This window comes from Gymnogyps californianus, chromosome 4 (assembly GCF_018139145.2).
Source record: "Gymnogyps californianus isolate 813 chromosome 4, ASM1813914v2, whole genome shotgun sequence".
Lineage (NCBI taxonomy): Eukaryota > Metazoa > Chordata > Aves > Accipitriformes > Cathartidae > Gymnogyps > Gymnogyps californianus.
In genome coordinates, this window is record NC_059474.1 from 15,441,366 (window position 1) to 15,453,003 (window position 11,638).

Below are 11,638 nucleotides of genomic sequence, written 5' to 3' on the forward strand. Positions count from 1 at the left end.
TCCCAGAACACACAAGTCTAATCAAGACTTGGCACCATGGTTCTTGGAAGGAGATTAAATGAACAGTAGTCCATGGGCAATTTTCAGTTGCACGAAGCACCTGCTCAACTCATAGAAAACAGCCTTAAATGGGGTACAAGTGTGGTAATATTTATATGAATGAAGTTGCTGCTTATTGGAATGTAGACCAACTAATTCTTCTGGTGTAAGTGTTAGTTTTCAGTGATGGCAAAGCATAAGTGTGCTATAAAATGTAGGAACAGTCATACACAACCTTGAAAATGTCCCTATATTGCTTAAATTCTTCTCTCAACCCACCTTCTTTATGAAGTATATATACATTCAGAGACTGTAGGAAGTTTTCAGGTTGACCATATTTCTGCAGCTGACTGGATTTTATGAGCTGGTCCCCACAGAATCTTTAAAAATCTGCCATGAAACCTGCACTGTACTGCCAAAGAATTTGAGGAGCACTTGTTATAACAGTAAATACAGCAGTTAGTATGTCATATTACACAGAGACTTCCTTTGTCCTTTGGGTGTGCATGTCCCAACATGTATAAGTACCACCACTTTATCAGGAAATAATATTATAAAGCAGGATGGAACAATTTGCTAACTACAACAATATTTTCAAATGAAAAAGAAATTATTAAACCACATTTTAAAGCAAGAAAAATGGAAATGTAAAGTTTAGCATATTCATTAGCAATTAGAGGAGAAAGTCCGGAAAGGCTAAAGTATTCAAATAATTCTGAAGGGTTCTGTTGAAATGAATTTCTTATTTATTAAAAAGACAACGCATTCTCAAGAGAGCATCTTCTGCAGTGAAATAATTTAGTTTCTTCATATAGACACATCATACACAATGTTAACAACCATGAAAAACAATACAAAATGCTTTCAAATTTAACAAGTAGAAAAATATAACTAGTATATATGGCAATTGTGAATCTAATACTGTACAGAAGTATTTATGGATTTTACAAATAAATTATAGCTTAAATGCCCTTTTTAAAATTTCTAAATGTACTCTGGAACATAGGTTCTGAAGTTTACCACTAACTTGCCACAAATGAGTGCCAGTCAAATGTTCTGCCCACAAGCTCAAAAAATTTCTTGTTGGGTTCATGGAAATATTCATGCAATTTCTCGAGTAACCGGGTATCTACTTGTGGGTGTGCTCGTCCTTTTGACTCATGTAAACAACGCTCTCTACCACTGTCCCTTAGGCAGTAGAAGCCTTTAGTTTTATTGAAATAAAAGTTTGAAGCATTTATCTGTGGTGATAACTTCAAAAATCTCTCTACCTTCTCTATTTCTGGGAAGGGATCTTTGATTAGTTTATCCCCATCTACAATGTGGATATGATCAAGAGGGAAATACTTCAGCCAGTTTTGCATGTGAATGTAGTATAAGCTTCTGTTTATTGCCTTGTAGTCCACATTGAGTTCACCATCTTTAATCAGGAATTGTTCAATGGACGGATACGGCTTGTGCTTCTGCATGTGATTATAGAACACTTGGGTGTAATCTGATAGTACTCTCTCACTTGGGTCTCTTAAAATAAGGAGTAGTCGCATTGATTGGTTCATGTTATAAACTCTTTCAGGCACTTTAGGCGATGTGAAATATGCTGGAGTTTTTTCCACGGTGATCTGATGGGGATAAGAGAATGGCATTTGATTAATATACCACTGCAATCCATTTCTGTAATGATCTTCCCAGTCAAAGAAATGAACTTCACTTTCTGCTGCCGCAATATCTGGATGGAGACTCAACATCTCTAACAGAGCTCTTGTTCCACCTTTTCTCACTCCAATAATGATAGTCTGTGGCAGCTGCTGGCATGATCCATTAGAATGAATGTTTTCCTTAAAGTCATTTTTTTGAGATGTTTTCTTTAAAAGCTCTCTCTGAACAGACTGAGAAGAAGTCTCAGCCTTCAAATTTATAGCCAGTCTGGAAGGCACTATCTGAGGTTGAACAATAAGCAACACAGCTCCCAGCAGAAAAGCTGCCATGACAGAAGTTCTTAGTCTGGTTTCACTCAAGCAGGTAATGGGGCATAGAGTGATTTCCACCGAGAACAACCTTTAAAAGTTGTTTTTGTTTTGCCGAGTGAATGCGTATTTCTCAAACAGAAACTTTGCTGAAAGAAGGAAAAGAAAAAGAAAAGCAGCACATTATTTTATACTCAGACATATCACTGCTAAAGCCACACCGCAAGTATCTTTTGCTTTTCACAACTGAACAAGCTTCTTTAGCTTTCCCAACTCTAGGCTCATAGATCACTTGGTATAATTAAATTATTTAAAAGACAGGTGTATACAATAATGCCATGAGAAAATGATTTCCAGTCATCAGGAGACATGAACATTCTGAATCTTTCTCTTGCACCCAAGATTAATCCAGAGTATTATGTTTTTATTTTTTTAAAATATGATTTCATTGGAGTTGAACCACAATCATAAGAGAATTAAGTGCTTTTTTTACTGCAAGAATAGGTTTATCTTAGAAACAAAACGTAAAAAGGAAAAGGTGTGGACTGGACCATTCCTAAAAGCTGAGGGTCTTGTGGGAAGTCTGGGAATTACAGCCTCCTAAAGGACCATGTGACAGCAACCTTAGAAGTAAAGCCTCCTGGGAAAAAGGCTCGCGCAATATAGAGTTGCCCAACCGTGGGAAGGTAACATTCTCCTAGGAAGAAGTTAGGAAGAGCTCTGGGTGAGTCGTAGACCAAGGAAAAGTTGAATTTTTGTGTCATTTTTAAGTGAAGTTAACATTTGCTTTGTGCTTAGGGTTTCTAAGCTAGAGTCAGGTGGCATGCACTCCGACCCTGCAAAAAGGTAAGACAATGAAACCATAGACTATAGTATGACTACATCAACAAAACGCTAAAAGAGCTGTGGTTCCAGTCATGATACTCAGGAAAGAAAATACACAATGGATACTTCTGAAGGTCATTTTGAGAGTTAGCCAGCAAGCTGCTGTGATGTAAACAACAAACTTTACACTTTATCAAAAGACTAAATACCACTGAACTCCATTTAAAGGTCAGGGTGCTTTTAATGCAATGTTTGAAGTGAAATCTTAATGGCCTCACACATAGCATAGCTGTTAGATTGTCATGTTATGAGCAGGCTGTGTATACCAGCTCCCTAAATTAAGGTGTCTTCCACAGACTTTATAACCTCAGTGGAGGGCTGGTGTAAGTATGATTTTGATATTGTCTAACTCCATTTAGAAGTAGAAGCCACGATGGCAGAGCACCTGACTGCTTTGCCTTAGTAGGTTACTGTAATTACAAATTTAAGCTTGGAACGGCATGTACTGTACCGGCTAACAAGGGCTGAAATATGAAATTACATACGAACAACCTGAGGAAATGCAAGGGCTAGGTTTTGGAAATTCTCCAGAGAATCTGAAAAGAAACTAATGACTTTTCCACAATAAGCTAAGTCCCAGTGTAACAAGGACTAATGATGGGTTTCTAAGTGATGTAGAAAGTTCTGTTTGATAGCTTTGCATTTACAGAGGTCATGACTCCATCCTGAATGGAGCAGGTCTGCTTCCTGATGTTTGCTACTGATTATTACTTTTATGCTTTCCCTTTTTCTAATCACTTTTAAAGGGCTACAAGGCAGTGATATTGTTAGGAAGCAGATATCAAGGCAGGAGGTGAGGGAAGCAAAGTGTCATGATAGATGTGAAGTCAAAAGAGTGTGTGCTTCCCTGTATGCCTGCAGGCTTTGAGCTCATGGGCATGCCCTGTCTTGGGCAGAAAGTCATACCCTGGGCTGTTCTGTGATGTCTGATGTGAGGCAACTTTGCAGAGGAATTTGTTATGCTTCCATTTTTGGTCACTTAAGTTTTATGTGGCTGAAAGAGCTCCATTTTGATTGTCGTCATTAATCTTCTGCTCTCTTTCCCTGTCCTCACCATTCCTGTTAATCTTTCTCATCTTAATCTACTTCAGTTTTAACAAGAAATAATCTTAATTATTAGCCCCACACTGAGGATGTTGGGGGGGAGGGCAGCACTGGATGACAGACAATTCAGTATAGGTAAATTCATGGTGGATGTCCCCACTGAGCTATGCTGCCACCGTATTCAGCAGCAATGTGAGCCAATGGTACAGCACCAGCCAGATTGGATCAGTGACTGATAGGCAGCTCAGTACATAAGAGCAACAAAACATCAACTCTTGCTGAATTTTAAGGTCACAGATTAAAGGAAGAGCCACTTACTTCAGAGTATATTTTAAGAGTCACCAGCCCCATAAATAGTAAGCCTGAGTTGTTGTCTTAACACCTTACTGGAAAAGCATAATAGGATTCCAGTAAGGAACAGGTTGAACTGTTGTTGAAAGGAGTTAAGTTACAGCCTAATGGTAGGAACCCTTATTTCTTAGTAGTCAGATTGAAATATGCTATGCTAATAGCCAAGTTCTGCGATAGGCTGTCTGTCCCTGGAAAGATTAACTTTTAGCTGCTGGTCTCAGATATTAGTGACAACACACTGCTGGGATTTTTTTTTTTTTTAAATAAACTATATATACCAAATTTATTGGGACTGTTCGTTTTTAATTCATAGTTTGCATCCTATTCAGTTGCCAACTTTTTTTATTCAAGCCTTCCTGTGGCTGAGTATGGCATGGAAATGTTTGGGGGAAATAAAAGACACAGTAAGGTGTCTCTTGACTGTAGTTGTACTCTTGTTTTGCCTGGCATTCCTCTTTGAAATCAGACATGGGGTATTACAGGTGTGGTACAAAGGCCCTCAGCTCAGATAGCTTTTTGAGCCTCAGTAGAGCTCTGCCTCAGTGTGTTCCATTCTTAACTCAAATACTTTTTGGGGATAGCTTTTTCTAAATAAACAAAAGCAACTGTTTTCTGTTGCAACATGAGACCTCAGAATAACATGGGAGTATCTTCTGTTTCAGACATACAGAATTTCATTGTTCCTCCCCAACTATTTGTTCAGGTGTGCATCAGGTGTTCTTACACCGCAGAACACTGCTACAGTATCTGTAGCATTTACTGTCTTTATGCACACCCAATGAACCATATCAGTAATTATGCCATTCAAAGTACCTATATGCTATTGCTGTTTTGCTTGCAAGCAATAAAGCTTTGTCCGTCTTTTCTTTCCATTCTCGTTTGTTTCTCTCAAACTGTATAGGTTTGATATCTGGATCAATTATTTTGTTGTGTTAGACTAATGCAACACAATGGACATAAGCGTGCCTCTAAATTCAGCACAAAACATATGTTGTGTGGGCAAAGTGGTGTCCAGGAATAAAACAGCATATAAATTGTTGGCATTCAGCTTTCTTCTCTTATGTCCTCTTTAACACTTTAAGCAGATCTGCAGTTTGGTGGCTAAAATTACAGCAGTTTATATAAAATGATGCAAACGTGTATTCCATAGCTTTATAATTTGTGGGTCCGAAAAACTGTTTCAACAATAATAAGCATGCACTGAAGAGTTTATAGCAGCCACTCTGCCAAATTACTTTTCTGCTTTAAGAATTCTCTTCACTGCCTCCACAAGTCATGCAGAGCATACATGACTTCACTCAGTGACTTTGTATTCCAGATTAGTACAAAAATTTAACTGACAGTCATTACTATTGTATTTGCTACAAGTAAACGAGCAAGTTAGTAAAAGAAACACAGTTTATGTTAAATGGTGCTTTGAAGATTATACCAAGACTTTTCAAAAAGTCTGATTGCTTTTGCTTAATCTTTTCTTCAGCCTTCTCCAATTAATTAGCGAAATGTGCCATACTGTTTATTCAACAAGATTCAATGTGGACATTGCCAATCAAATCAGCTTTCATGATTAAAACCTCTTCAAAAGTAATAGTAACTTGGAAATAAATGGAAGCTTTTCTCAGTAAATGCAGTATGAGGGCCACAGCTGCCATATCTCATTGACTTTTAAGCATATTACAGTGCTTTTTAAACATGTGCCACTATTTTATGACTTCTGACTATCTCTTACCACATTACCAAGGTATTTTAATGCCTCAGTATGTTTATCCTCACTCAATGCCATGGCCTAAACTACCTAGATGTTATATCATTTTTAGTTTAATTAGCATTAACAAAATAAGGTAGTTGTTGCCTGACTGATAACTTCATTTTTGCTGGGAGTGGGACGGGGCTGGATTTAGCTCTGAACTTTCCTAAGAACCTTCGAGTTAGCTGCTGAAGCGGGTAGGAGGGAACATAAGGAGTGTCTGTAGGGCAGTCAGTAAGCATCAGGTAGAGTCTGCTGGCAAATCTGACAGGAGGATACTTCACAAAAAAGCCCACAGCAACACACTGAGAGGTTTAGCAGAGCTAATGGGACACAGTTTCTACCAGGACAGTGGCTAGGAGAGGGAAGACTACATCCTTTACATGAACATGCAGGTGACTTCACCTTCATTATAGAGAAGCTGTGTTTTTATGGTTTTCTAGGGACTGAGGATGAACAGGTTAAGTTTCAGGTGTCCTCACTTTCTCTCCTTGCAGAACTGAAGCTCTTCACTGCAGAGATCTTTGCTCAGGAATCTAAAAAAGCACAGTCTGGCCTGAATGAGAACCATAGATCAGTTGCTAAAGTTTGTCTCTAGAGGGAGATTAGAGCTGAAAATCTGAGGGAGACATTCTGTTCTTATAAAGTATATTTAGTTTTGCAGATGTGATAGAACCTCAGGACAGTTTGTGGACTGTCTTTTGCTTTGCGCATACTTGGGCACTCAACACTGCAAAATAAGACTAACGTTGCTGGTTAAAACTAGCTGTGCAGTACAACCCACACATTTGCTATGCTGGCTTCTTATATTGGAAAAAAAGTCCATAACTGAGCTAACCAACTCTACAAACAACTTTCTAAACTGATGAAAAGTCAGTGATCTGAACATTTGTATTCAGAGATGTGTTTAAAAAACTGAACTAGATCAATTGTAGTGTACTTGAAATTCTTCAAGAACTCATTGATATGAACAGTATATATTCCTATCCTCTAAGAATAGATGGTGTCTGCCCTAGGATATATTCCTTAGTTGTTTATATGAGCTCTTTCGAGTGACACTTTGTATCCAGTTAGCATAAAACTCTCTAGTACAGCTATCACTTAAAGCTCAGTCAAGAGCACGAAAGGAAAGGGAGCAAATTTAAAAAAAATTATAATCTAGTTTATGAAACATTTTTTCCCTAGAAATGTATTCTGCATTTTGCTATTTTGAACTATTAAACTGTCTCACAATACCCTCTTCATGAAGAAATGCTTCCCACACTTCCCCCCTCCCCATTTTTTAATCACATTTTAACAAAAGTTTTAAACATGTGCCAATGAAATGCTCAAATTCTATTTTCCAGTAATTAACTACAAGTAATTGTCTACTTTAGTGAGTGCTACAGAGACAAGTGTATTAAATTAAATAGAACTATATACTACTGAAGCCATAGATCTCTAGGGTCATAAACTATTGATCACCTCATGATATATAAAAAAGCCATCTGTGCATTAAGAGGGGAGGTGAAAAGATAAGTAACTGTATGAACCTGTATTACAGTGCCTAAATGATATTGTCTAGGTACATTTCCCAAATTATATTAAAAATGCTGCACAACCAGCATGATTAAACCATGGCTTTAACTTTTATAGTCAGCATGTTAAGAAATCCAATCATAATGTCAGTGCTGTTACGATGATATATTGTCTATCAGCTCTAAGACTTCAGAAATATACTTTTTAAAAAGTCTCTGAATTTTGGTTAGAGGAACTTAACAAGCTGGGAAAGGCTGACTTGGTAGGAAGTATTTTTGGCTGAAATCTGCTATATTTCTGCACCTGCTGTGAAAAATACAGTTTATACAAATTAGCTAGGTCACCAGTTCATGACTTCTTTAGAAGGAGTTCAGCTCCAGTGTGAGCAATAAAGTAACAAATTTATAATAGACTGTAGTTATATATAACACGCACTTTTTCTTAAGGTCAGAAGGGACCATTGCGATCTTTCATACCAAGAGATCACAAAAATTTTTAGAAGAGAGAATACTGTAGATTTCAGAGAACCTCATGCAGGTAAAAATAAAGTGGGACATTACAGCAGAATAAAAATAAACTTGAAAAGCTCAGAATGCACAGAAATTTTTGTACAGAATGCTAATATGGAATCCCCCTACCACCTTCTAGCAATTTCTCAATACCTGTCAGGACTCAATTTTTTTCATAAAGAGAAAGGGTACACTGTACCACTGTCACCTCTATTCCCCTGTAAACCCAAATGTTCAATTCAAAATCCAGAAATTACTCCCCACCCCACTTCCCAAGCAAAATGGGTGACATTCTAATTAGGAAGCAGAAGTCTCTTGCACAGTTAATAGAGTTGCTTCCTAATTCATCAAAGCTGTCCCCAAGAAAACAACCTGTGTGAAAGGATGGCTCTGTCCTGTCTCGCTCCCTTTCTGTACAAAGGCTCACCTTAACTGGATGTATTGAAAAAGGGAACACAGCAGATTAAGCAATCCCATTCTCATTTCCTCTGCCAAGCAATTTCTTACCATGCTCTGTAGCTGTGGGCCCTGTTTCAAATACCAGTAAGACATTTAAAACAACAATAAAATGAAAAAACCCAAACCTCCAAATAATCTTTTGGTTCATATTCCAAGCCGATTTCTGTGTCTTCCACTGTCCTGCCTTCAGAATAATACTGGAGCAGAGTGTGCACTGGTGAGGTCGTCACTGTATTAGACTTAGCTAAACCAATCAATTTACTAAGTGAAGCACTACATGCTGACCTGGAGGGAACCCTCATGCTCTGGAGTAAGAGGTGAGATGATCCAGCAGGATCTTCCATTTTGGACTGCCCAGGCATATTTTCAGTTTTCTTTTTCTAATTATCAAAACTTTTCATGGAAATCCATCAGCTTTGACATATTTTTGGGCTCTGATAGCTTCTTGGCTCTGGTTGACATTTCTAGAAGAGGGAAGGGAGGGATCCCACGCTAGTCAGACTAATAAAAACATTTCTAGTTTCCTCTAACGAAAAGCAGAAGAGTTATATGTATCTATACGTGCATGTATTCTTGTGTATTGGAAAACTGTTTTCCATCCACGCTGTTTTTCTGTGATGTCTGTGGAAGCATGTGGCTACTTCAAAATAACCAAGGTAGTATCCTGACAAGGAGGGGACACAGACTGGAACCTGGCAATGCTGGGGTTGGAATTTGCTCTGTCAAATTAGTGCCTCCCCACTGCAGCAGCTGGCTTTGCTTCAGATGCATAATCTTGCTGCTGACCTACCGGAGGCATTCCTTTGGCTATGCAATATCAAAAACCTCTGCATTTTCCAAAAAGGAAAAAAATCCACGTGGGTACTGAAAGGGTGGATGTGCAAGAGATAGCTAAAGCTGATGTCAGTAACCGCGGTCTTACTGATAGGTGCTCATTTCTAAGCAATGTGGGAAATGCACTTGTTCAAGAGTGCAAGAAATGCTGGCAGATGTAAACTGTAGTAGTTATTATATTTATATATATTTACATATTAAGCTTGATAGCCAGACAATATATGGGCATACACCGAATTGAACCTGTTCTACTAAATGTTCTGCTTGCCATATATACTGCGGAGGCTCTCAGTGGGAGTGGGCAATGAATGGGTCTCTCGTGCCAGAAGGATGATCCCTGCAGAATGGCAATTCAAGCCTGGTGTTCATAGGACTTCCCAGATATTTTTTTTCCTCCCCAGTATCCAAAGAGTGGATACTCTTCCTTGGATATAGTTCCTTCCCTACTATCCTTGGAACAGGGAAAGCCCTCAACCTACAGCACTAACAGAGAGAAAGGAGAGTCATATACTTTAATTCCCAGTCAACTGAGGTGATTGAATTGCCTGTACTTAGCTGGGTGCCCTTTCCTGATCTTTTGAATGGCTGGAAGACAAGACCAAACCAGAACTCTTCCAGCTGGGGACTGCCACCCCTCCCTCCCAGCATCCTTTTGCCCCCAAAAGATTTGAACCTCTTACACCCTTATGCCTGGAAAGCAGCCTGAGAACTGCAGTAACCAAGCCTTCCCTGTACTATTCTAGGGAGCCAGTCCTTCAAAACAGGGCTAAGCTCGAGTTAAGGCTTTGTGCTCTCCTGCCAGCCCCCAAAGACCACTTTGCCCTCCAGCCATACGCAGCTTGCCAGGTTCCAGTTCAGCACGCTGCATCCAGTCGGCTCCAGCGCTCAGCGTGGGAACAGATCAAAGATGCTCAGAGGAGCTTTTGCAAGTTGCTCTGCTGTCAGGTAGGAGCCCTGCGCTCTGCCACCCTGCTTCCGCACCCCTGCCATTCTGCCGTTACATGCATGCCCTTGTCATTTAGCCACCGGGGAAACAAGGAGGTAAAGAAATAAAGTGCCCAGCGGCCAAATCTGGACAGATCTACAACCCAGGTGCTGCCGACCACTTTTTTTTTTTTCCCCCCCTCTCCTTTCTTTTCTTTCCCAGCCCCGATAGCGATGCCTCCCCAGAGCCTGAGTCCGTGAGGAAGGAGGGCGTGTGGCAGCTGCCGCGCGTCCCTCCCCGGGGCTGGGGATGACAGGTTTGGCACGGTCGGTCAGACACGCTCCTCAGCCCCGCAGCGGCGCTCGCCTCCCGCGGGCGCGGGGCTCCCACCTGCCGGGAGCAGGTGCCGCGCGGAGGGGCGGGCGGCAGCGCACGGTGCCGGCGCCCGTGCAGCCCCGGGGGCGGCAGACCCCCTCCACGATCGCCCCGACCGCCGGCACCCGCTTCCACCCCAAACTTCCCGCGCTCCCGCGGGCAGCGCCCGCCGCTCCGGTGCCGTCCTCCGAGGCACCCCCCGCACCGCGCCCGCGCATCACTCACCGCCGGGGCGCGGAGCCGTAGGGCAGCGCCCGCCCCGCTGTTCCATGGGCGCCCGCGGGTGCCGGCGGCGGAGCCGGGGGAAGCGCGCCCGGCGGCGGCGTGCGGGGGCGGGGGGGGAGCGAACGCCCGCTGCCGCCCGCCTCGCCCGCCTGGAAGCGGCGCAGGCGGCGCCCGGCGCCAGCTTGTTTGTGCGGCCCCGCCCCGCCCCGCGCCGCGTCACGGCGAGGCCCCGCCCCCGCCCCGCCCCCCGCCCCCCGCGGCGGCCGGCGTCCTGCTGGGGGGAGGGCAGCGGCGGGGCGGGGGCTGCGCCCCGGGAGCAGGGAGGGGGGGTGCTCCTCTGTGTGTGCGCACATGTATAGACACACACGTATGGACAAAAATAATAATTCACACAAAGCACATTACAGGCCTGGGGAAATAAATCGCTCTCTACAGAAAACAGCCCCCCTCCCCCCCGTTGGTTACCTCCTTCCTGTACCTACAAAAATAACACCCATGCGAGGTCGCATGAATAAGAGACTGATAGCACTTGTATTTACTTCTTCTACTTCTTGTTTATGTTTTCTGGCTTTTTTTTTTTTCCCCGCCTTGAAATGCTTTTTGTTCAGCCAGAAGAATTTAAAGCAGGATGGATGTCTAGAATGACAGAAATGCTGCTTCCTAAGAGCAGTGGGAAAAAGGCTTTCTGGGGATTTATTTTCAGTCATAGGGTTAATTTACTGAAATAGGTCTGTATTTGCCAAGAACTGATTATGTTTTTTTCAAG

General features: G+C 41.9%; 1 protein-coding gene across 1 annotated transcript; it reads right to left on the minus strand.

The window, feature by feature from the left end:
- Positions 1–818: 818 nt before the first annotated feature.
- On the minus strand, positions 819–10,944 carry HS3ST1 (heparan sulfate-glucosamine 3-sulfotransferase 1). Its single transcript, XM_050895887.1, has 2 exons — positions 10,873–10,944; positions 819–2,152 (listed from the first exon to the last, which is right to left on the minus strand). Exon 2 carries the CDS (start codon positions 2,022–2,024, stop codon positions 1,062–1,064), a length of 963 nt encoding a protein of 320 aa, XP_050751844.1. The 5' UTR covers positions 2,025–2,152; positions 10,873–10,944; the 3' UTR covers positions 819–1,061.
- Positions 10,945–11,638: the final 694 nt, after the last annotated feature.

Bases quoted from the DNA above. Each gene is read 5' to 3' on its own strand.
- HS3ST1 (XM_050895887.1), bottom strand. From the start codon at position 2,024: ATGGCAGCTTTTCTGCTGGGAGCTGTGTTGCTTATTGTTCAACCTCAG.